We start from the raw sequence: 26,457 nt of genomic DNA, 5'->3' as shown, positions 1-26,457 counted from the left end.
CGTAAAACGTAATCTGAAATAATCTAAAAAATACGCATTACAACGGTCAGGAAAACGTGCAAATTTTAACATCCACTAACTTCGGACGGTAAACCACGAACACGATCACTCGGCTGACCCGCCATTCTCTTGTTTCTTCTCTCAGTTTGAATGAAGGCTTTTCCCAGTCAGAGCGGAATAAACTTCCGCCACCTAGTGGTTGAATTTTTTACCCAAGTAATTACAGTTGAATAGGTCCCAAATGCGGATTCATATATAAACAATCTTATAGTATTAAAAAGTAGACGTGGGTGTAATGACATATGTATTTTTCTCTCACAAAAATATGTCTAAGCCACGAGACAAGTAAAGAGAGAAATATGTATTGAACTGTGGAAAAAAGAAACAGTTCCGAAGAAAACTCAGATGTCCCAGCTTTTACTAGCATGTAAACGCACCATCTACACACAAATCTTGGAGCTTCCACCGAGGCGTGAAATGAGTCTCAAAAATAGTTGTGCACTCGTAACCGGATTTGTGTGTAACTGCAGTTTTGTGTGTGCGTACCAGGTGATTTGTGTGTACTTTTTCAACATGTATTTTATTTTTAAGGTTTACAAATCCTGTTACGCACGCACAAATCTTTTTACGCACGCACAAATCCTGTTACGCACGCACAAATCCTGTTACGCACGCACAAATCCTGTTACGCACGCACAAATCTTTTTACGCACGCACAAATCGTTTTACACACGCACAAATCCTGTTACGCACGCACAAATCTTTTTACACGCACAAATCCTGTTACGCACGCACAAATCTTTTTACGCACGCACAAATCCTGTTACGCACGCACAAATCCTGTTACGCACGCACAAATCATTTTACGCACACACAAATCTTTTTGACACTATTTTCACTCCATAGAATAGCAACAGATTTTTGTAATTCATAGCTTTTTGCTACATAAAATGGTGGAAAATAAAGATAGTGCTTCAGAGTAACATTCCACATAATTCAGAACACATCATCCCCAAAATGGTGGTGGAGGCATCATGCTGTGGGGTGGGGTGCATTTCTTCAGGAAAGATAAGGAACTTGGTCAGAGTTCTCTAGGGGCTAAAAACCCACTAGAGGGGTTTTTAGCCCCTAGAGGGGTTAAAAACAAAGGCATCTATCTTCATCCATATGTGAAGCTGGACGGAGCCAATTACAAGATGTGAGACTTTGGCAGAACAACAACTGAAAGATATAAACATGATAAGGAGTAGCTATGATCAAAGTATACTCATCTGTTTGGATAGCCCAGTTAAAGTCCAGACCTAAATCCAGTTTCTACAAGACTTTGAATCAATAAATCCAAATGTCTCCAGATGTGCAAAGCTAATAGAGCATTACCTCAAAAGATCGGCATCTGTAACAGCAGAAAAAGGCAGAAGCTGTTCCCTCTAGTGGGGCTAAAAACAAAGGCATACCATACTGCCACAAAAAACAAATGACAAAATGTGAAACATTTCAAAAGGTATTAATTAATTCCCAAGGCACTATACCCACGTAGTTTATGTAACAGACAGTGAGCAAGGAATGAAAGAGAAATTAATTTTTGTGAATCAAATGCAATAAACTACAACAAGGCAACATAAAATAAACTAATTAAAACTATTATTCCTCCCTAAAAAAAAAAAAAAACTAGTTCCAGTGGGCTGAAGAGTCAGACTGATGGACTGCAGATGATTGGATGATTTAGTGATAAATCTTTAATCTGGGTAGAGGAGGCTGAAGCCTCTGTTTGTTCCCATCCCAATGAAGCATATTAGGATGACTAACTGAAGACAAACAAGCAGATTTCCTGAAATTGATGATGCAGGGCTTGCTGTCGGATAAATAAGTAAACAACAGTCATTACCTCTGCCGGGAATTAAGAGGTGGACACCGAGATTTGAAAACACATTTCCCATTCTGTCAAATTAAAGCAAGTTTGGTAACAAAGGTGTGTGCGTAGTACCAATGTTTGACTAGACAATCAAAGGCAAACCCGTAATGTCTCTCTCTCTGTTGAATAGCTAATGTAGTTCATTTATTATGGTTATGGATGTCATATGTTCCTCTCTCTGTCATGATGGTGGCACTACAGCCGTTCTGCACACCAGGACCACAACACTCAGCATTAGTCAGCATTATCTCATCAGCCTGTCACGGTTCATTTTAGTCCTGCAGAGATATTTACCTTAAAGGCCTTTCAACCTGATAAAGGTCAGGGGGGGGGGGGGGGGGGGGGGGGGGGGCGATATAATCTGAGCAAATACCCCGACGTATCTTTAAATCTGCTTTTCAGGAATCTCTCGTGTTATTTTTGTTAACATGTGAGCTAATCATATTTAAATTGCCATGTTTTCTGGTGTCTGAATTTGTTGCTTCTGCTTCCTTTTATTCACTGGGACACATTTAATGGAGCCTGACTGGTTCCTTTTTACAGTGCACATAAATATGTTTACATGAGAGTCATAAAAACATAACATCCTCAAACAGAGCAATAAAATTTCCAGCAAGACGTTTACATCCTCTGGTCCTGTTTATGAATGTCACGTTTTGGTGATTGGGGGTGATTTTGATACAATATTTATTGGCAGAAGCAGTAGAGTTCATTTATGGTTGGTTTTCTTATGTATAGTCCATAAAGTTTAAAATGGGGCTGAGGTCAGGGTTCCTTTTTTTGTTCCCAAACTAATCTTGATAAGATTTGTTTAGCCAATTGTTGCACCGAAACATCAAAAATTAACCACATATCAACTTTTTCAGCAAAACTGAGATTCTGAGATGAAAGAAAAATAGTCAGGATGCTCGTGAAGCACCAAACATAAAAAAAAAAATTAAAAAAAACATAAACTGGGAGTTGCTGGAACCCAAGAGTCAACCGTCTACGATGAATAAAGTTTGGATTGAGGGAATGCCAACCAAGAAAGAAACTCCTGCTCTAAAATAAACCATTGTGAACAAACCAAAAGCTTCCTGGAAAAACAGTTTATGATCAAACAAAGACTAAACCGTTTGGCCACAATGACAAGAGCATGTCCAGAAGAGTGGGGGGGCTTTCAATTTCCTCCTCCCCCAATAAAAATAAATTTAAAAAAAGAGGAATAGTGCCCCAACTTTCAAGCATGGTGGTGATAGAGTCATACAGTGGGACCAGAGGTACTGGTGCATTGAAGAAAGTGGGTGGAATATGAAGACAGAAAACACTAACTTAGTCTCAGTTTTCAATAGCTGGATAGATTAAAGCTTAGACGCAACTGAACAACATCGTCAAACACATTCAAACAGCTACAACCAAACATTAAGCTTCTAAAAGTGCCCCGACTCTAGAGCTCTAGAAAATATGTGGAGCAAGTTTAAAAGCTGGACAAGAACAAACATTTTAAGTTAACTGCTGCAAAGAAGAATCAGTGCCAACAAAACCACGTGGTCCAAGTCTACCTTCTTTAATGGCCAGAAATATGAAGTATTCATGGGATTTTTGTGTTTTTGACCTTGTGTGGACAACAGAATCATTTTGAGCCTTGGTTTTGAAAAACAATGATAATGTTTGCTGTTTGATCATCCCACCCAGGAAAAGGAGCAATTGAAATAAATAATTTAAAGCAAGAAATACATCCGTGGGATGAATTAATGTACGCCGCTGAGCAGAACTGTAGAACTAAAGCGGATTTTCTCAACCAAGTTGACATCAAAATGTTTTGTTCTCTCTGCCAAATTTAACCAGAATAAAATGTAGGTGGAAAAATCAGAGAGAAACTGCATTTCAAATCTCAGCTTTTAAAAAAACAAACAAACATCAAAACCTGACTAACAATCCTCTTAATATTTCTCCATGATATCATAAATGTATCACCAGTTACTCTCCTAATTCCTGCATGCTAATAGTCCACACTTCACAAGCTGAAACATTACTACTTTTACTGCCGGATTATAAACAGGATTTAGCTCCTTCATACTAGATTACACTTGTTTGTTGAAATTTAAAGTCCATCTGCTGCCAGACCACAGGTTACGAGTGTTTTATCGCCAGGCGGTAATGCGCAACCTCAGGCTAGTTTTCAAGTTCTACGAAACAATAAGGAGCTGCTGGCTCTCTGCTGCAGATTTATGTCGTCTCCTCACTGAAAGCTTCGCTCAGTTACTCGGTCCACAGACAGCTGAAGTCTCACGCTACCTCTGCAGGTCCATGGGCCTGGCCGAGGCCTCGCCGTCTGCTGGCGTATGAAATTTCTGAGCTCTCAGCAGAGCGAAGGGATGGCGAGAAGGAGCGCGTGCATCAGTGGGAGCAGAGGAAATGGAGCACTCAGGAACCACTCAGCCAAGCCACAGTCTGAGAGCCGCTGGAAGTGGGTGGTGGTGTGAAAGGAAAATTGTGTTAGAGGGAAGAAGCTCAGAGCAGCCAGAGAGCGTGGCTGCGCCCCCTTGTGGAACAGAGCCGGTAGCTTTCGCCTCCAATTCCTTTTTCTCTCCAAACTGACAAAAATTCACAAGGATTTGGAACATTTTAGAGGAGTAAAACCAGTTGCAAAAATGTGTCTACATTCATATATTTTAATATTCTGGATGGTCAGATTTTATATAGACATTTGTTTTTGCGAATAAAGATTTGCAGTGCCTTGCAAAAACATTCACACTTCGAGTCTTTCTCACATTTTGACATATTATGGCAGCATAAATCTATCCATTACAGGGATTTTATGTAAAAGATCGAATTGAGAAGATCTGACAACTAAAAATCAAACTGATTTGCTCATTTCCATTCAACCTCCATGGTTCAGTACTATGTAGAACCTCCAATAGTTTCAGGTTAGGCTGCAAGGTTGAAATTAGTGAAGAGTCGGCCCAAGGCATAAGCAAACTAACTCTATGAAAGTCTCAAGTTAAATTTGTTTGGGAACGTGAGTACTTATTAAATTAGATTTTACAGCATAGATAAATGAAAAGATTTTAAACTGTTTAGAAGTTAAATTTAAGAGTTAAAAGAACTGGCAAATTTACTCTGGACGTGTGCAAATAGTCATCTTCACAGTTTGACTGTTGTGTTACCATAGCTACAATCTGATGCTATGAGTTTAATCTTTGTGTTTGAGCTCCGTTTGTTCACTAATACGTGCCAGCAAATCAGAACCCATTATCACTGATTGCTTTTAGCCAGTCAGACTCGGCCCCCTGTCACTGGTTCCACCAAACCTGTACAGAAACGCCGTTAGCGATGGGGATGCGGGGCCCCTGAACTACAGTCTGCTTACGGCCCTGTACAAACTTGGGCCAGCACCAAATTAGTGTAAGACAGTCACCCTGACTGCCTGAGCAGCAATTTTCAGGGTGTGATGCAGATTTTCAACAGGATTTAAACCTAGACTTTGACTGGGCCATTCGAACACATACACATTGACTTCACTGCAATTCAACTGCACACTTAAAATGTACATGTTGAGTAAAATTTTGTCACAAAGCTCCAATAATGAATTAAAAAATAGTTTTTAAAAAACAACAGTTGTTTTAAGCAGTTTAAAAATGAATAATAATGATCATTCTTCTTATTTTCTGTGACCAGTTTGCAACGGAAAATAATCCCCACTATATAATACTGCCACCATCTTGTTTCTAGGTGGATATAATGTGTCCAGGTTGATGCAGGGTGTAACTTTAACTAGGACAGTTTCTTTCACACCTACTTGATTTCAAACAGGACTTCTTGCAGCTTTCTCTCCACAATGGCGTTTCGCTCCATCACATAAATTCCACATAAGATTTCTTTTAGGTTTGCGGTTGTAATGTAGCACAATGTGAAAACATTCAAAGGATATAAATTACCCTTCACAGGCACCGTACAAACTATTATGCTGCTCTCGAAGCCTCCAAAAGACACAAATTACTCCTAAATGTCAAGTCAGCACGCGGCGACGAGAGAACTATTTCTTGAAGGATACTCCTGAGCTTTTCAAGGATAACACGTCCATAAATCTATAAGATAAACCCCTCCATCCCACTTTTAAGATTTAATGAGATTCAGTGCAAGTGTAGACGTTAAATAAAGGAAGAGGTAAGATAAAGGCAAATTTTTCCTGTGGCAATGTAATCATACTGTACACTCAAGTGCTGAAGGATAATAAAATAAATTAACTGTGTTTAATCTCTGCCTTATCTTAAATTAAAGGAGGGTGGTAAAAGATAAGGAAAGGTTCAGACGAGCTGCCAGGTATTAATCTATAGATTTTGTTTGAGTTTGTTAATTACACACGACTCTGAAAATATACAGAGATTCATTTTTAGGCTAAAAAAAAACAACAAAAAAAACATAATGAATCAAACCTTAAGTCCTTGCCTGAATAAAGGGATTATCAAATGTACAATTTTACACAAACACTAACATTATAAAGCAGGAGAGTCTTCACAAAGGCCAGAAAACAAACAAAAACGCTTTAACCTTTTCACATTTTGTCACAAAAACAATCAAAATACTTTAATATATTTCCCTGGAATTTTATGTGGCAAAAATTCTGTGAAAAAAAAAAATCTGTTTAGTATATTTTTATCTAGTCCTCTTTATTCTGACACCACTAAATAAAAGTCAGTGCAACAAGTCCCCATCTATGTCAAGCTGTTCTGAGGTTTCAGAGGAGGATATACGAAACAGCTATTAGGCTAATTGGGGAACATTAACCTAACAGCCACACTTTTCAGATTTTCATCAGTAATAGTTTGAGGACCAATAATGTACATTAAAGTGAATTGTACCATTTACACACGTGGATGTATAAAATACTAACTAAAAATGTTACGATCAAGTTAATATGAAGAGTAATTTATTGGATGATGCGACACAATGTAGTGGGCGCACAAATACATTTCTACTTCTACCCACTCATTTGAGCGTAAATATACTTTACTGTTCTTTCCTTGCTTTTATTTTAAATGATTTTCTTTGTAAATAAATTAACTTGTTTTCTCACACGACGTTCAATAAAGTCAAACTCAAGTCAATGTTTCTGCTTATAAAACGGTGACTTGGTTCGACGAAAATTTACATATTTTCACGGAAAAAGTATCTTTTAAAATACAGGCAACTGTACATTTTAAAGTGGAACATACATTTATACATATATTTTTAAAAAGTTACTTTAAATATACATACCGATGTGTACGGAACCACTCGAGCTTCTCGTTTCCATGTTAAAAATAACGCATTTTTCTCGACGAAGTTAATTAGCTTCTTCTTCTTCTTCTTCTTCTTCTTCTTGGTATTTATTGGCGGTTGGCAACAAACTTACAGTAGCATTCCCGCCACTTACCAGTATGGAGTGTGGTTCGAGATGGTAAGTTAATTAGCTCACCTGAGCAACTTTTGGCAACCAGTTGATGCTGCCTTCAAGGACAGTTGGACATAGAATTGAACGAGCAACCCCTCAAATACAGTCTCGCGCCAACTATAGTAAAACGTCACCTAAGTTTTATTATTATTTATTTATTTATATGTCCGTTACGGTTATACACTTCTGTTAGTCTCGTTCTTTTTAGTCGTGTTCGGCTACACAACTACTCCATAGGTTTACGGCATGTACTTGAAGGCATCGCAGTAATTCAACAGCAATGTTTCGCTTGACCACAGCTTTTCAGACGACTAATACATAATGCGAAGGATGGCGGAAGAGGTTCAGCCACGAACTGAACAAAGGTTAGTTATCTTTCATCGTCTGTTTTTTTGTTTATTTATTCAAAGTGAATAGATATTTTGCTGGAAATGCGAAAACCCTTGGACCGTATCAACTGAAAGTTGTATTTGATCCCTGTGTGACTCCAGCTCTTGTCCTGAAACTTTGACCAGTCTGCATTTGTTTACGTTTGGTCACTGAAACATTTCCAACTTTCTTTCAATACGATATTATCATATTTAGTATTGTTTATTGTGACAAAATGCTTTGTTTTAACCCAGTTTATGGTCTTTGCTAAACTTTACTCTTGTTAAAACTGCTTAACTAAATCTCCCAACTCTAAATTTGCTCGTTTTCAATGTTTGGTTTCTGAAGGTATGGCAGGTCGTCGTAGTATTTAATGCGCACCCACCTGAACTGTCGGGATTTCTGCCAGTGTTGAGTAATTTTAAAGTAATATGTCTATTTGGTAAAGACATTATGAAATGAATTTACAATACACGTTACTGCTGGTGAGTTTTGAGGTACCCCAGAGCAAAGTTTCGTGACGTCGCATTGTGCCTTGCCTGATGTTGTCAAGGTTTTTTGTTTTTTTTTGTTCTTGTCCAGAGATAACCAGGGAGCACTGATAACAAAAAGCACATGGACAAAGTCCAGTGTATGTTTTTTTTTTTGTTTGTGCATACTCTCCTGTCTGCCTGCTGAGCTCTGTGTTTTCTGACTTCAGTTCGTGGATAGCAAACTGGCTCCCCTCCTGGTGCCCCACTTCTCCTACTCAGCTGAAAGATGCAGAGGAAAAAATGCTCAAAAGTAAGCAAAAAAAAAAAGAAGTTATGTTTCCTCTACTTTTCCATATCTTATTGTCCCTTCTCTCTGCTGAAGCTGTGAGGCGACCCTACTCCAGGCAGCACATCCGCATATCCAACGGCAACTACCTGTGGACCATAGCCTTTTCCACCCACCTGCATCCGAACTCACCGTCTCTCCTGCCGCCTCGCTCCCAGCCCAGGACGCCCGTGGTTCTGCTCCACGGATTCGGAGGCGGCGTCGGCCTCTGGGCCCAGAATCTGGACGCGCTGTCCAGCTGCGGACCCGTCTACGCGCTGGACTTGCTGGGGTTCGGCAGGAGCAGCCGCCCCCAGTTCAACACAGACCCCGAGGGGGCCGAGGAGGAGTTCGTGTCGGCCTTGGAGGAGTGGAGGGAGAAGGTGGGCCTGGAAGAGATGGTTCTGCTTGGACACAACCTCGGAGGATACCTGTCTACGGCCTACACGCTCAAATACCCAAACAGGTGCTATTTTCTTTTAAGATCATGCTTAAATTAACTTAATTTAATAAATTTATGAAGTAATTGTTAGCAGTGGGCGATATGGACTTAAAGTTTTATCACGGTATTTTGTGCTGCTATCGATAGCATTAAAAGTGACAATAAGAACTATTTATCACTTGAAAAACATATTTATTTGTAATATGCTTCTTTAGGACACATGTTACATAAATTTGTGTCATGAAACTGCACACAGTAACAGCATGTAGCTATATTTTCAAATGTATTAATATTGTTTGATGAATGAACAGTGGAGAAAATAGTGACTCTAACAATCCCAACAGTTTTGGGGTGCTTAAAACATTGCTAACTGGAATTTATCGTGACAACGATGGATCAAAATTCTTATGATGATAAGAAATTTATCGCGATTAACGATGCGATAAATGCCCAACCCGTATTAATGCGGTGTTTCTGCTTGTGCAGGGTGAGACATCTGCTGCTGGTGGAACCGTGGGGGTTCCCGGCCCGCCCAGACAACCCGAACCACTACTCCATCCCCGTGTGGATCAGAGCCATCGGGGCCGTCATGAGCCCATTCAACCCGCTGGCTGGTCTCAGGCTGGCCGGACCTCTGGGTCAGAACATACACACATTTACAAACCTACACATGCACTTAAACATTCCTGGGACCTTGGTGGTTTTTTTTTTTTGTTTTGTTTTGTTTTTAATGCATGTGTTTTAAAGTTTTAAGTTTATTACACAGACGATCAGATTACTGTTCCAAACATATACTATTTCTCCAGTTCCTATTACATAATTGGGGATCAAATTAAAAAAGTCTGATCCTTAGTAGGTCTGAAAAGGGGGAAACTGCATAGCCTGTTGTACTGAGGTAACAACAAAAACAAAACTAATATGTTAGTCCGAAAGCTAAATCCATTTCAACAGTTTATATAGGAATTAAAAAGGAAAAAAGGGGGCAATTCTAAAAAAAAAAAACGAAGAAGAACAGGGAAAAAATATAAAACACGGCTATTTCTAAATAATTTAGAATAAACTATTCTGCTGTGAGACAGCTCTGTTAGCGGTGGAAAACATTCTGGACTGTTCCTGGTTTTCCCAGAAGTGGACATCCCAGGAAGTTCACCTTGGGGGTCAAACTGTGTAACGCCAAGAAGAATTGCAAAAAGCCATAGTGCTGCCTCTCAAATCCACAATTTATAGAACAGAAATGTCTTTATTGTGCTACAGTGATGAAATTCTGTTGCGACAGCAGCAAAGTGACAGGCAATCAAAACAAGCTGGTTTCACACAAAGATAAGAAGATAAAATATATATGAACAGAATAAAGAATAAAATACTTTATGTCAAGGGCAAAATTTTAACAAACACTGTGCAGTTTTTAGATAACTCAGAGCCAAAGGAATGTGTAACTGGATAGGTTAATTTAAAAAAAAAAAAACAATATTTGCAATAAGTGACTAAACCAACGGTGCAACAGAGATGCCATCAAAAATGCAATTTAAATTGAGTAAAAACTGCAAATTAAGGAATGTATGTAAATATTTGAGTTTTTTGGGATCATTGATGGTTATAAAGTCTAACAGCTGCTGGGAGGAAGGATCTCCATTAACGCTGCTTTGTGCGCTTAGGATGCAGCAGTCTGACAATCCAAATACAACAAAACAAAACAAAAAAAGGCTTTTTTTGTGGAAAGGTTGTCACTAACAATGAGTGTAGGTTTTCAAATTTGTATTTGAAGAAAGCCAAAAAACTTTTAGATGAGACCAAGTTTCAGCTGTTTGGCAGTAAATTGAGAGGAAACCAAACGATGCACATCAGCACAAAGTCCTGATGTTACGTTTACCAGCATGGTGATGATCTGGGCTTGATTTGGTGCCATAACATCCGGACATTCTCCTCCCTCAGGTCCGATGCTGGTCCAGACTATCCGGTCGGACTTCAAGCAGAAGTACTCCTCTGTGTTCGATGACAACACGGTGTCCGACTACATCTACCACCTCAATGCCCAGACGCCAAGGTGAAAAATCATATTTCTTGCCCTCCTGCCTGCGGCTGTTTTAACTCCATTCAAGCCCTCAAACTACGATGTCTCTGTGTGTCAGCGGCGAGACGGCCTTCAGGAACATGACCATTCCCTACGGGTGGGCGAAGAGGCCGATGCTGGAGCGGATCGATGGGGTCAGAGCCGACATTCCCATCTCCTTCATTTACGGCTCTCGGTCCAGCATCGACAGCAACTCCGGATATGCGGTGAAGAAGACCAGGCCAGATGCGGAAATCGTCGTAAGTTGTCTTTCCTCGGCTTTCCGCTGCAAAAGCCTGAAACTTGATGTCAAAAATTGTTTCCCGGGTGTCTGTGTTCGTCAGGTGATCCGAGGCGCCGGCCATTACGTGTTTGCTGATCAACCGGAGGACTTCAATCACACGGTCCTTCGGATTCTCGCCTGGACAGAGCGGAAAGGCACAAACGACTAAACGAAGCGGTGAAACGCTGACAGAAGACTCCCCAGATTGACCAAAGCTGAACCCATTCCACTACTAGAGATATAACCTTCTTCATCATGCACTTTATTTGTTCGAGAAAGACCCTTGACAAACTGGAGGCTCTCATCACTCCAATTCTTCTAAAGCCGACTTCTCTGGGCAAAAAGTTCCAAGATTTATTTGAAATATTTCTTGTAAATAAATGTGAAATCCATTTGATTTCTCTGTACTTGTCGATGCTGTTTCTTTGAATTCTTTTTGGGCAGCTCTGTCCTGTCCAGGGAATTTGCTATTTTTGATGCAGGCAGGATAAACAGAATGAGGGAGGGGAATGTGAGGCAGAGTTAAACGGGGCAAAGGGGCCGCCGACACTCCCGGGAAGCTTTCTCACTTCTTTGGAACCACAGAGTGAGCGCGGCCAGCAGATGGCAGTACAGCGGCGTCACTGCTTTGCAGAGGGAACAACAGCAAATTGTAACACAAAGCAGCAGCCCTCACATATTGAGCTGAGTGACCCACTCAGGAGACCTGGACAGTGATGCTCTCTCTGAGCCCGTTCGACACTCAGCCCACCACTAAGTCACAGCTGCCGTGACAGAATCGGGTCAGAGGCATGTGTTGGACTAAAAATAGGCCTTCTGTTCAAAGAGGCATCGCTGCGATTTAAAGAAACTCTTGAGTCGGCAGAAAATGAATGGGTCAAGAAAGAAAATGAAGTTCATCTTTTCGTTGGGGGATGCTTGAGTGTCACTCTGACACATCGTCTGGGACATGTTCTATCTCGTCTCAAAGTCACTGATGAAAGCAAACCGATAAAAGGGAAATAAGGATTAGCATAGCTTATATTTTGGTAGATTTTTCAAAATTACAACAAAAACAATCAAATAAAATGGCTGAATTCAAAGAAATCATTGAAATCGACTTCAATTGTGGCTTTTAACATTGTTTTACATAAATCAACTAAATTACATGAATAAAGTAGGTAGTAGGCTCCACTTTTACTCTATAAGTAACGGTTAACGTTAAATTATCTTCTTCAATGGGCTACATTTTAAAACTACAAGCTCACATTTATTAATACCAAATGAGTAATAAGGATGCCACAGTTTTAGACTTTGAGTCAATTTTGTGCATAAGCAAAATATGTTTTTCAAAGCAGATGAAGTGACTGCCTAAGCACCTTCACTTTTTCTTCATGAATTCATCTGGTTTGTATTACACGTTAAGAAACTTTAATGACTTGGTCAGTAACTCCTTAAATCTCTAATAAGGTGGAATGTAACATTTTTCAACAACAAAAAAAAAAAAGCCAGTTAGGATGTGCCGTTTGGCAAAAAGCTCATTGTTAGCAATTTGACTTTAGCATTAGCGCTAACGCTAGGCCAGCTAAAGTGGGATACAAATGTAAATTCTTGATTCAACACACACATTTTCTTAACACGAGTGTTACGTTAGTTCTTTGCCATGTCGAATTTGTATTCAAATCCATTTAAGTGCCAGAATATGTGTTGTTTGGCAAAAAGCTTAGCTTGCTAGCAAGTTTGACTTTAGCAACTGCGCTAATGCTAAGCCAGCTACAATGGCGTAAATTCTTGATTCAACACATAAACTTTCTTAAACACAAGTGTTACAGTAGTTCATTGCATAATTTTTTATTCAAATCCATTTAAGAGCCAGAGTGGTGAGAAAAATCTTGGTTCAAATGTTCCAAACAGAATAAATGCACTTAAATCAAATGTTATTTTCCTCCAAATCTTTTCCAGGTGTAAAAATAGGCTGCAATATATTTCAAAGCTTTTCCCCACATCTTTATTGGAAGTGCATTGTGGAGCATTGTGAAGCGAAAAAGTGGAATAAAGTTTGGATTTCCATGCAGCATTCTGGAACTGCTTAGAACATGGAAATATGAGTTACTAATAATAGTAATTGTCGTGAAAGTAATCATCCAAGGACCCTGAGCGTCTTGGCCTTCACCGGTTCCTGCAGCTCAGTTACCTCTGCCCATCGTTGTCACTCCTGAAACATCAACCCAGCCCGCCCCAGCTGTCTCCAGGCAACAGGGTAGCCACGGAGACCGAGCCTTTTGGATTAGCCGACCTGCAGGAAGTGATCCCGCGGTCGGACAAGGTAATTATGGGTTGTTTTCTTGAAGATGCTGGCTTGTCTGTCTGTCTGTCTGTCTGGCTGTTTCTCAAGGCAGTCCATGAGCGCGCGGCCTCTTGTGGAAGAAAACGTGCGCGCGCAACGTGCCCGGGCCTCCGTCCATAATGTTCACTTGAAAAGGCTGTTAGTTTCCCCACCCTCCCCCCCATCTCCGTCTTTCTCTCTCTCTCTGTGTCTATCTCCGTCACCCACTCAGTCACATGATCGTGAAATCATTTTATTATGAAACAGAAAACAAGCGAGAGATGTGACAGCCGCTTTCATGCTGGGCTTGGATATAATTGAAAGCACAGTGGCTTGAAATAGCCGCACATAAAAAGATGGCTGCAGACAGGAAGGCACACTGTTTTAATGCTGCTGGTAAACTAGAAACAGCTTGTAGGGAGATCTGTGCTGTCAGGCCACTAATAAGACCATAATCGTTTATGTTCCGAGGTTTGTTGGCGGGTTTCAGTCCGCATCGTAAAAGTATTCACACCTAGGCTGGGAGCTATGGACTTACAAGTTTTATCACGATTTTCTGTAGAACTATTGTGATAAAATAACGATTTATTACTGGGGGGTTTTGGGTTTTTTTTTTTAGGTAAGTGCATGGCACAGCAATTAAACCCCCACAAACACAGAAACATTCCCATTTGTAATGCGCTTCTTTAGGACTTTAGTGGCTTAAATACATAATGCATTTAATAATATTTTCAAATTTATCGATATTTTCAAATGTATTGATATTTGTTGATGCTCTCATTAAACAAACAAAATGAACAATCCCACAGCAATACGGACAGTTTTGGGGGGTTTTGAACATCACTAAATTGGACTTTGTCGTCACAACAATAAATCAAAATTCTTATCGTGGTAAGAAATTTATCACGATAAGTGATAAACGATACAATAAAGGCCAAACCCTATTCACACCGACTGAACTTTTCCACATTTTGGCATTAGTGTGCAGTTTGCTTTGCTTTGGCGCCCCTAAAATAAAATCTAGCGCAACCAGTTGCCTTTAAATCCCAACAAATTAGTACAATTACCTCCACTGCCGCATTTGTGTAAAGCTCTCTGGTTTGGTAGAGCACATTAGTGAACCAACAACTTCAGCTGGACCAAAACAAACCATCTCATAGAAAGATGTGAAGTCATATTATTTAGCAACTTCCCAGCGTTGAGCGTCCCTCAGAGCTCTGGTCAATCCATCATCCAGCAATGGAATGATTTCAGCACAACCGCAAACCCACCGAGACGTGACCTTTGACCTTAACTAAACGGGCCGTGAAAGACGAACATTAATCAGAGGAGCGGTCAGGAGCCCCGTGACTTAGATGGAGGAATGTGTTGAAAGGGCAACTATTAGCTGTTCTACCCGCAGATTTTTCCTTTATGCAATAAAAATTTGTACTTATGAGTTGTGCTGGAGAAGGTGGTGTACACAGATGAGAGCAAAACTGAACACGCGAAGCGCTGCGTGTGGCAGAAGCACGGTGACACACGGCGGTGGCAGTGTCATGGTGTGGAGATTTTCTTTAGCAGGAATTAAGAAACAAGTCGGATTTGATGGGAAGTAAGAAAAGTGACATCTAGACAGAATACCAGTTTGATACTCAGAAAAAAAAATCAATAAGGCGACACACCCAGCAGCTTTCAACTTTTTGTTTTCCTTTGCCACAGTAAAACTCACGTGGACGTTCAGACCAATTCACAAATTGGCACCAACAGCAAAAGGCCAAGCAGAAATGTCCCCCAGCTAAGCATTTCTTCATTGGGAAATATCTTTTTTCCTTCCAAAACTAAATTGTTCTTTGTTTTTTTTTTTTTTTGTTGAAGGGAGCCATTTTCAGGATTCAACATTCCTTTTCCATTAATACCTTTCTGGAATTGTTTTACTTCTGAGTAGAAAGATCCCAAAGTTCATCACAGTGGATGGGCTAATGCTAATTTTACAATTTTTTTTAAAAAGGCCCACACTGGTATCAGACACATACATGTGCATGACAATATATTTTTTTCTGTTTTGTTCATTCTAGTGTGTCACTTTGGCATTAAAACCAAGGATTTAAAGACTTGAAAAATTTCCGCTTTTAGAGCAAACGGTCTGAAAGGCAGTGGCGGCTGGTGCTAAAAAAACTGAGGGGGGCGCACACAAACAAACAAATGAAAAACAAACAAAACAAATCTTAAAAAATAGCACTATTTGAACATGAATTTTGCCCTCCTTTCCTTCTGCCCTGCAAATTTCTCAATTACATTCTTGTTAAAGTCAGTCATCTCTGTGAGTAGTCTTTTCTCCATTGACAACATGGCCAATGCATTCAGCCTGTCCTGAGTCATTGAGTTTCTCAGAAAAGTCTTGATTCTTTTCAGAGTTGAAAAGCACCTTTCAGCTTCTGCTGTGGTCATGGGTGTGGTGATGAGGATCTTCAAGAGCGTGACAGTTTCTGAAAAGACTTCTTCTAGATTGTTTTCCATAAACAGCTGGAGTAGGCCCACAGCACCACAACAGGCTTTGAACTCTTCCTTGCTGTAGATGAGAGTAAGCTCTGTCTTCAGCTTACCTCGATTGAGCACCGGATAGGCTTTTAAGGTGTTGCTCAGTGCATCTTCAGGAAATGCTGTGTTGTATTGTTCAAATCTGTCCCCCTGCAGGAGTGTGGCACTAACAAGGTGGTTTGTGAAAGAAAAGCGCTCCCTGGTGTGTCCCAGTATGATATCACAGACCTTAAGAGAGAAGGACAAACATGAAGATTATGATATTATAATCACATTTTTCATTCTAAATATGAAATGTTATTTTGTCCTTTCTATTAAGTCATAGAAAGAAGGAACACATTTTATTTATAAACTTACTGATTTTAATAACATTTGCTGCCATTTTTTAAGGCTGTGTTATGAAATGTGTTACAGCATTTTTGTGGGACAAGATTATACAAAATACAGTAACCAAATGTTTTATTCCCCATTACCCATAAACTTCAGTACAACTTAAATAATAAAATATCTTGCTGACAAACATTACATCAACATACCTACACAGCATAGACACAACTAAAGGTATTTCTAACTACAACGCACATCTTCCTAATATATTAAATAACACTACTATAAACCAGTGTAACAGTGATTTTCCACAACAACTCGCCTCTGCAGCAATCCTTTCATGGTCTTCTACACTGAGTGTCCGACGCTTCTTCACTGGCTGACTACTACCTACACTGCTTTGTCCAACCATGGAGTGGAGAGAATTTCTGCCAAAGAGAAATACTTACAATATTATAATAATGAAGAAGAAGAAGAAAAATCAGCTATTTAAACAATTACCTGATCTTTTGAATGTCCTGCTGGAACTGTTGGATGCTCTCCTGGATACAGACTGAATCTATGACCTTCTTCTGGAGTTTGGCATAGAGAAGGTCCACATGAGGCATGATATGGTGGAAAAGTTGCAGAAAGAACTTAAAATCCTGATCCTCCAGTAGCATGGCAAATGCTCCAGCCTCTCTGACGGTAATGGGGTCAAAGTCACCAGAGTCTTGTATGCTTTCGAAACAGCGGATGAGGTCCTCTCTGTGCTCAAACACAGTATTGATGGCACGGCTGTGAAAGTTCCATCTGACATTGCTGGATGCTGGTAGTCTGTGGGCCACAACTTTATCAAGAACGCTTGTGCGCTTGGATGATCTGGAAAAAAAGCTGGAAAATCCACTAAGGTTAGAAAAAAAAATTCTAACTTTGGTGATGTGAGAAGTAGCCTGTTGCATTATTAGATTGAGCTGATGAGCATAGCAGTGGATGTAGTGGGCATTTGGGTACACATCTTGTATCTTCTTCTGAACACCTGCAGTGGCACCTCGCATCACGCTGGCTCCATCATATGCCTGACAGATTAGCTTAGCCTTTTGATCCTCAGGAAGAATAGTTGCAAGACGTTCTTTTAGGGCTGTAGCAATGGAATCAGCTGTAGCCGACTGCAGAGGGATAAACTCAAAAAACCTTTCCTGCACAGTGTTTTTGGCATCGATATAGCGTAGTACAAGCACAAGCTGGCACTGCGTAGCAACATCCACAGTCTCGTCTGCCTGGATGGAAAGAAAATCACTGCTCTGTGCTTCTTTGATTATATGCTCCTTCAGAACAGAAAACATAGAGTCCAGTAGCTCATTCTGCACAGTTTTTGAAGTTCCCTTAAACACAGTAGCATTCTCAAGGTGCTCTTTTAGTACTCCATCAAGAGAAGCAACAAAATCAACCAACCCACGAAAGATCCCGGGATTTTCAGAGCTCTTACTTTCGTCATGACCACGCAAGGCCAGCTCAAAGGCTCCACAAAACTTAACACAGTCTATTATTCTAGAAAGGATGTGCCGATTTTTTGTCACCTCTTCATTGTGCCTTCTAACAGCAATCCTGTAGCCTTCATCTAGCTGTTGAGCAATGCTAAGTTTCCCCCAAAAACTTAGCTTCATTGCATTGTCTAAGTGGCTGCGGCTGTTTTCGTGCCGTTTGCATTTTTCTGAAAGATGTTTTAAGTCTCTTACCCCAGTTGTTGTCCACATTGCCTCCGTGCCAGAACTTTGAAATAGCAAACACGGAAAGCAGTAAAATGCATTGCTTACATCGCATCCAGCTAGCCAACTCCGCTTGTCATAAGAAAAGCTGGAAAAAGCCCGCGTGTAGGATCGTCCACGATCACTTGCCTGCTGCTGAATTTGTAAATTGGGACGATCCGGTCCAAGCTCCTTTATCCTGTTTTTTTCTTCAAGTGAACGCTTTGTAAAAGCATTTTTTTGTAAAGACAAAACAGAATTTTCTCTCATTTTGAAACTACTCCACTTTGCAAACGTTACCGTGAATCGACCTAACGAACTGCAGCTGCGCTAATGAGTCGAATCGGGGATTGTCCAATCACACAATGTTTTAAAAAAAATTAGCCAGTACTGACGCTCTACCAGTAATGACACAACAGAATGGGTGTGTCCGGGACGCAGAGCGCTGCGCCCTGTGGAAAAACCTTAAACAACCAATTAAAAGTCAGCCTCAGATCACCTGCTTGCCAAAAGTTGATGCGCCTACATACACTCTCATTAGGACGGCGCCCCGCACATAGGAAGTGTGCACAATGTGAGCAATTAGAATTATGTATTTACTATTTTAATAAATTCTAACATGTCTATTGGACACACAGTATGAATAAATACATTTCTAAGTATTTTGCAGTTCAGAATAGAAATCATTTATTATCTAAACAATTTAAAGGGGGCGGCGCCCAAGCGCCCCCTACTGGCCAGCCGCCACTGCTGAAAGGATTTTATTTAGCGCTTTCAGAGCGAAGGGGGCTGAATCAAAAGCATGCCACACTGTTCAGATTTTTTATTTTACACAATACTTTGATAGCCAATCCCTGTGAACTATGTAGCCATGTGACAAAATGTGAAAAACGTGCAAAACCTTCCAATTTGTAAATTTGAGAGAGGAAATCATTTCATTTTATAAGAATGAGCGTGTTCCAAACTGTGCTTCTTTTTTGTTTTAAGATAAAAAAAATGTATGTGACAATCATTCAAAGAAGAATAAATCATTGCCCTAGTTTGCCTGCGAGTGACTGACGATATCTACAGTCCACACGTTTATTTTTTTAGCTTTTGCCTCACAAACGCAGCAATCAGAGCGACAGTTGCACAATATCAGAGACATCTGATGCACCAAGTCTTTTTTTTCCAGCCTGCATTTCCGATAAGTTCACTCATCACCGCACCACAGATCAAACAGCAACAGAAGAAGAAGAAATGTTCTGGGATATTATGCAGCGAGGGCACTTCACAGCGCCGCGCTGCTCTCAAATTACACCAAAAGGCGACAGGCTCTCTTAATGATTGCAGCATTTAGATTCTGACTGAGTGCATCAGGAAAGGCTAAACAGCCCCCACTGCCTGCCAGCTGGCTGCTTGTTCTGCGCATGATGCACTGCGCAGAAAGAAAAGGGGGGGGGGTTGGATGGCGATGATTTCTCTTCAACTCGCGGGAGGAATGAAAAGAATCCGAGGAAGCGTCGACGCTTTTCTGTGCCGATTCATAAAGTCTAAAGTGCTGATTGGTGAAACCCTGCGGAGCTGCTAATTTCTACTCTCTCATCGCTGAAACTTGCAGATCTGACTTTGGCCCCCGAGCTACGCTTCCTTTCACCGGGGACATTCCCATATTTGGCCTCGCTCGTCAGACCTCACATGCTTTAATCGAAATTGTTTCAATTTCCAGTTGAAAGCTAAAAGACTGATCTGCCTGTTTGATACCTTTTCCCTCCTCTCTCAAGTGTTTGGGGGCGTTGCTGCGTAAAAGAAAAAAAGAGCAGCGTATCTAACAGGCGTTTTGGAGACAGAAAGGGCACAAATTCCTCCCAGAAAACATTTCACAGAGAAGAAAAGGAAGCCATTTTGACAGAATTGTTACCTAACTCTACACAGAGGTTCGGAAAAGTTATTTTCCCCACATTTCCCTCCCACTTTACTCATTCATTGTGTATTTATGGGGACGCGGCAAATTAATGGATGGATGGACGTTTTTAAGACATTTTTATAAATAAAGCTGAAAGGTGTGGTGTGCATTTTTCCATCAGTCTGACGTTGAAAACTGGAAGTCAGTGCAGAGAGGAAGTTGATGGCTCTAATTGTGTGACTTCTGGAAGGAACTGGTTGCTCTAGGATTTATTTAGGAACATTGAAGTAACGGATGGAGCTCAATACAGGACAATCCTGACAAAGCAAATAAACAAACAAACAAACAAAAAAACAGTTAGAGGCAGCGAAAGACTTGAGGCTGAGGTGGAAATTCGTCTTCAAGATGGACAATTAGTCCAAAAATACATGCAGAGCTGAATTGGAAAAGTTGAGATCCAAGCAGAATTGCGTATAAGCACGGCCTAGTCAAAGTACAGAAGTAAATCCAGTTGAAATCCAGTAGCTAGCTTGTTAAACTATTGGTCACAGAATTGCTCCATCTAATCTTACTGAACTTGAACTTTAATTGAAAAACATCTGCCGCTTTAATTGAAATGAAAAAGTATCTAGAAAGGATTGGTACACATGCATGCCGCACTTTTAAGATTTTCCTTGTAAAAATTGGTGAAAACTATGTTTTTCTTCTACTTCACTATTGGGAGTTACTTCGCGCTTCTCTGTCAAACCAAAAGCAAACGTCCTTCGTCAGTCGGGTTCTCGTTTTTGTCTGTTGTTAAATCTTCGCACATGCCCTGTGACTGAGTTTAAATGTTTTCCAAAAAAGAAAGAAAAAAAACCGGTTTCAACAGCACTCTGTCTGGGATGAAATCATATGAGAATCTTAATTGCAGCTCACTGCTATTGATCCGTAGATGCGCGTTTTGCTAAAATAGTTTCATCTCTCTTTTTTAAAATGATTTAATAAACTCCCTCACATACCTGAAAAATGTACGGTTTGCAAAACAAAAAGGTACAAAATGATGTTGCATAGCTATTTTTTCCTCCCCACTACATACAAATAAGTGAATAAATCTAATTTGAGAATAATCTCCTAACCTTAACAGGGTGTGTGTACATTTGGGATTACTAGTGTTTTGTTGTTTTTGGCAACTTTCTGCTTCGAAACTCAAACGCCTCACTCACCAAACATGTCCTCTGCTTACGAAACACAGTAAAACAACAGATATGCGTGTTTTTATCTTTTCTGTTTTCCTAGCAGCAGTTGTCTTTACTACGTTAAATACTGAGCAATTAGACTGTGGCATCACTCCGCAGGCGCTTCCTTCTCACTCGGTTTGAGAATTCGCCAACATTTTCACATCTGAACACGGAACCTCATGAGCTCTGAGCGAGAGACGTCCGAACAGCAGCGGGACGTTTTCACGTTAGTGGTCGTTAGCAGGAGCCTGTGGAAACGCAGCGCCTTGCAAAAGTCTACCCTTCATATTTCATCGTGCTAAAACCACAAAACCTCACTGTGTTGTTGTGGTTTTCATGGGATGGACCGCAAAGTATAGAATGACGCTTCTTTCTCTTTTCAGTTTATTATGTAATTGTTTCCATTTTGGTCTGTTTTAATACTTGGCTGAATCACAAGATGGATGAGCATCAATTATCCAGTCTGGTCACAGATTTTTACATTGCACTTTGACTAGGCCATTAGTCATTTCATCTTGTGATTGCGGTATTACGTAAGATCAACTTTTTTGAGCTCTCTGTCATGTTATAATGTTATTCCGTCGTTGTCGTGTTATTAAAAAGAGTGCGCTGAGTCAAACTGTATCATCGTTATTCAGGATCACCAAACGTGCAGCTGGGGCTTCATCACAACAATCAGCGTCACCTGGACTACCTGAGCCTGACGCGCTTTTATGATGTCATCACAGGTGGCCATTTGTAGTTTTTAACCATGCGTAACATTAACACCACAGTCGTCAACAACATAACTGTTGCCTTGATTCTTTTATGTGTGTTTGAAAAAATAGAAGTCCTTTAATCTCCATGGCAACCACTGAGCTGCACAAAAATGTCCCCTCTGAGGACGAAGCTCCTACTCGGAGATGCAGTTTCAGGGTTCCAAACTTCTGCCTCACAAAGCAGCCACTCCCCCACTGGGCTCCTTCAGACTAGCCAGCATCAATTAGCAAACGCCTGCTGGAACTGCGCATCGGCCGAGCTCATTGCACGAGCTACTACAAAGTGAAACGCTGGTGAAAATGTAGTTAAAGTCATCATAGAGGAGCCATGTTGTGATGTCTTGCTGAGGGCGGAGTTTCAGACAGAGCAGGAGTTTCTTAAAGAGACAGAGGCCCAATTTCAAGGTGTTAAATTAGGACGTCAAGTAGCATTTTTAGAGTTTCTTGATAGTGCCATTTTATAGCACAAGGTGGCTAGAAAATACATAGCACTTCCCCTTTAAAAAAATGATATTTGTTGCTGCTTCCCCTGTTTTTTGTTTCAGGTTGTGACATCTTTTTGTTTAAGAGATTCCATCTCTCGTTCTGGCTCGCGATCGGGTCCCCGGCTCGCCCTTCTCTGGCAGACGCCGGGTTCTCATTGCGCGGCCCGAGCAAACAGAAACTTTGCGTTCCGCTCTGGCTAAACCCAAAGCACAAACAGACACGGACAGGCATCAACCACAGACACTTCGCACACCGAACGCCTGTCCTGGAGGAGATGAAGAAAAGTGCGTTGATGTGTGCGAGGCAGCTGCCTGGACAACCAAAAGTCAGCCTTGCTAGCGTAAGAGATAACTGAGGGAGTGTTTCATCCGCAGCAGCGATGGCAGCCTGATGGCAGCTGTTAAGCCTCCACAATCAGCTCCACTGGCAGTCAGATTTAATGTCCCGCTGACAGACACACACTTCAAACTGGAGCCTAACCCACACAAAGAACAAACACAGTGCATGCCGGCAAAACCGCCCTTCAGCAATCAAGTGGTGTAGCGCTGTTGTGAGGCGTTTCACAAAACAATGCAGCTATTTTCGTTGCAATTTGTCATGGAACCAATGAAAAACTTTAATGCTCGCTGGAGACATATGAGCTAATGCCCATGGGGGGGGAAGAAAATCACCTAAAAGATTAAAGGACATGAGCTTCCTGAAGAAGATATTGCTGCATCTCCAGCCCACTCTATTGTCCCATTAACACAAACTGGATCCAACAGCTCCCTGTCTTCAGCCTGCAGAACCTGAAGCTATAGCTTTGGTAAAAAATTTGGGTTTGACACGAACATTTCAGTAATATACAATGTTTTCGTCAATAAAAATAATCTACAGTTAACACCAGAAGCTGTTAATAAAAGGAAAGTATTCACAAGTCTTCAGCTTTCCTACATTTTGGGAAAGTTTCCTCAATTTATTTGTTTAAAAAAAAATTAGCACATGCGAAATCTAAAACTGGGATTGTGTGTGTCTGACATACACATTTCTCTTTTTATGAGTTTTGACAAAGGAAAGAACATGGATGTTTTGAGCTGAAAGCCTGATAAATAAGAAAATAATCCCCTTAACCATCATTACAAAAACCTACAGTATTACATAATGAACAGTACAATAAACAACATTTTTGAAATGCTAAAATCTGAAAATCTAATGTGTATACTGAGGTTTTTTGAAGATTCCATCAAAGCTGACGGGAAAGTAGATCAAGTGGAAAGGCTTTCATACAACTACCCATAAATTGTTATAAAATTATGCAGTGGGAAGAGTTTATATAAGCTTGGTTAACATAGCTGGGCTTCAGGTATTAACCTATAAATCAAAGGTTAGTTCTTCAAACCATGAGAGCAGGTCTGGAACATTTTAAACTAGTTGAAATTATTAGTTTTGCCCGTCAAACATGAAGGTCAAAAAAGGTACAACAAAGATGTCCACTATTTTGTAGTAGTTGCCAACTAGAGAACCAAAACATCCACAAGTCTGGACTTTCCAGGTATTGCTAGTGGCTCGTGGTTGATAGTAATTGTTTCTGATCAACTGGTGCATTATTAGGTCAAGGAAGCAGCAACCAAAATGTCTGACCAGAACGAACTAACAGGTGAATATTGCCCTCAGTATCAAAGACATTGAATATACGCCCATTCAGCTTGCCATACCGACCACCACACTAATGATAAGCCAGAGTTTGCAGGCTATTTGCCAGTTGACATGGCAAAAACCTGCTGAGATATACAAATCACGTGGTTTTATAGATGCATGTGATAAAACGTCTGAATCTTTGTCGTGTACGAAGGGGGGAAAAAATCCCACTACTGGATTTTAATCTACTCTACTACTTCAGGAAAATACTATCATGAATTTGTAGACAAACAGCCTTTTTGTACATGCGGAAGACGTTTTCACTCTTTGTATTGTTTGCTCTTTTTTTTTTTTTTTTTTTTTTAGCTTGGTACACCTACATCTGGCTCCATAGTAGCTACATTGTCTCAATGTGCTTTGTCTGCAGTTTGTAAAGTGGATTTTTATGGGTTTTCCACTGAATGCAGCAGAAAGCTGCGGCCAAAAAGCTGCGATACAAGTGCAGCTTCCTAACTTATAGCTCAAGAGTCCAAAGCTTCATACATCAACCACAAAGGTTACGTTTGGCTCATTTAACCCCTTCAGGTCTCACGTCCACCGGAGTGGACATGGTTTATTTTGGAGCATCTTCAGACAAGAGAAGCATTTCTATGAAACTAGACAAGGGGAGGAGTAAATGGCTATTTTCCATTAAAAATATCAATTCAGGTTCATGGTAGCCTAATAAAATTGCTCTCAGTATAATTTAAAGTGTTTCCAGTGATAGTATCTGAAATTATTTTCTATTATCAAATAGTATAGTTTTTTTTTTTTATTAGAATGTCCGTCGGAATCAGGAGTTGGAATATTAGGGGGGAAAGTATCTGTAAGCATTTTATAGCTTATTTGACAATTAATAAAAAATTTTAATTTTTTTTTATTGTATGTTTTTCTTGATCTACTTGTAAAAAGTGCATTTTCTCTATAATTCGTCGCTGAAGGGGTGTACAAATGAGCGGGACAATTTTTTTATTGTTTTGCTCAGTAGATAAAAATCAGGTCTGACGGGATTAAAACTCTCTACTGTTAAAGGACGTCAACCGTAAAGTGTTTGTTGACGATAACGAACGTTAGCTGGCAAAAAAAAAAAAAAAAAAAAAAAAAACCAGCACAGAACAAATGTATTTCCCCTTTGCAATCTAAACCGTAAATTACTGCCAAGAAGTAAGACGGTTAGTGTCGAAAAGCACCGTTTTTAGTGAAATATCCAGTAATTTTGTCGTGTTTTGCAGCTGCGAGACGCTTTTAGAACGATGGGACGATCCGAGTCCAGCACGTGCCTCGGTGCGCACGTAACATCCGGCCTCTGACACGGTTCCCTCCGTGCCCCATTCACAGGTTTGGAGGCCACATGACGAATTTGTCGCCTGCGCACTTTGTGTGTATCTAAGTGTCTTTTTTGTGCCCCTGTTAATGTAGGGGTTGCGATTGCACTTGGCATCATGAGTCTGCGTGTGATTTGTGTGTGTGGGTGTGTAAGCCAGTTCGTCACATGGGTTCATAAAGCGGCCCGAGATCTCATCTGGTTTGATCTGATTTCCTCCCAGCTGGCTGATGTGGGACAGTAGCCCAGATGTTGGCGGGATTACGCTGCTCCCCTGTTTGAGGAGAGAAGCGCTGGAACCATTCAGGAAAAATAAACACACACAAATGTACTCATTCAATATGTTTTTTTTTTTTTTTTTTCTGTTTAAGCGTTACGGCTTAATGTCTTCATGTGTTGTTACAATTAAAAAACTGTTTTTTTTTCAGTGTAATAATATTTGGTGGCTAAAGCACGGCTGGTCCACGGTTGAATGAGGCCATGGGCAAATGTCTTTTGGGGCCCCTCTTTGAGATTTGGTGGCATCTGGGAGAGCAAACAAGAAAATAGGCTGCAATTAATTTTCATTGTGAAATGCAGAGTGGTATTTAAGTGTGGCACATTAATTTCAGTAACATCTGCTGACAAACTCTGATTTTACAGTAAACACGTTAGCAAGTTTAGCAGCTTTTGTTTTTAGAATTTGAAACACATATGTAAAATGTGCAAAACGTGCAATCTATCAAATCAAATCAAAGATGCTTTTGAGCACCCCTTAGTGGTGTTGGGACCCTAAGCAGTTGTTTTTCTTGCATATGCCTTGAGCTGTCTCTCCCAGTGAGTGCCATGGTGGAAAAGAATTGAACGTACACACAGTACGCCAGAGTAAGTAGAAACTTAAAGCCTCATGTACCTTTTGAAAAAAATGTATATATTTTTTAACATATTTGTTGAAACTGTCACTATGTCCTGACAAAAATTATTTTTAAAAATTCAAGCT

The 26,457-nt window shown here is 40.4% G+C and overlaps 2 protein-coding genes across 2 annotated transcripts in view; one reads left to right on the top strand and one right to left on the bottom strand.

Annotated features, from left to right (window-relative positions):
• topaz1 (testis and ovary specific TOPAZ 1) overlaps window positions 1-7,218 on the bottom strand; it is a 50,511-nt gene extending 43,293 nt beyond the window's left edge. Inside the window, exon 1 of the mRNA XM_028035113.1 lies at window positions 7,154-7,218. The gene's annotated coding sequence lies outside the window, so the exon portion shown is untranslated. The remainder of the gene's footprint in view (window positions 1-7,153) is intronic.
• A 328-nt stretch (window positions 7,219-7,546) lies between these two features.
• LOC114155314 (1-acylglycerol-3-phosphate O-acyltransferase ABHD5-like) lies at window positions 7,547-11,683 on the top strand. Its single transcript, XM_028035148.1, has 7 exons — window positions 7,547-7,693; window positions 8,398-8,480; window positions 8,553-8,961; window positions 9,424-9,575; window positions 10,870-10,981; window positions 11,067-11,247; window positions 11,332-11,683. Exons 1-7 carry the CDS (start codon window positions 7,650-7,652, stop codon window positions 11,437-11,439), a joined length of 1,089 nt encoding a protein of 362 aa, XP_027890949.1. The 5' UTR covers window positions 7,547-7,649; the 3' UTR covers window positions 11,440-11,683.
• Window positions 11,684-26,457: the final 14,774 nt, after the last annotated feature.

This window comes from Xiphophorus couchianus, chromosome 13 (assembly GCF_001444195.1).
Source record: "Xiphophorus couchianus chromosome 13, X_couchianus-1.0, whole genome shotgun sequence".
In the NCBI taxonomy this organism is placed as follows: Eukaryota; Metazoa; Chordata; class Actinopteri; order Cyprinodontiformes; family Poeciliidae; genus Xiphophorus; species Xiphophorus couchianus.
The sequence above is the reverse complement of the archived record's forward strand: the minus strand, read 5'-3'. Positions and strand labels throughout refer to the sequence as shown.

Bases quoted from the DNA above. Each gene is read 5' to 3' on its own strand.
- LOC114155314 (XM_028035148.1), top strand. From the start codon at position 7,650: ATGCGAAGGATGGCGGAAGAGGTTCAGCCACGAACTGAACAAAG. The intron at 8,962-9,423 runs GTGCTATTTTCT...CTGCTTGTGCAG, and splicing joins ACGCTCAAATACCCAAACAG to GGTGAGACATCTGCTGCTGG. The intron at 9,576-10,869 runs GTCAGAACATAC...CTCCTCCCTCAG, and splicing joins CAGGCTGGCCGGACCTCTGG to GTCCGATGCTGGTCCAGACT.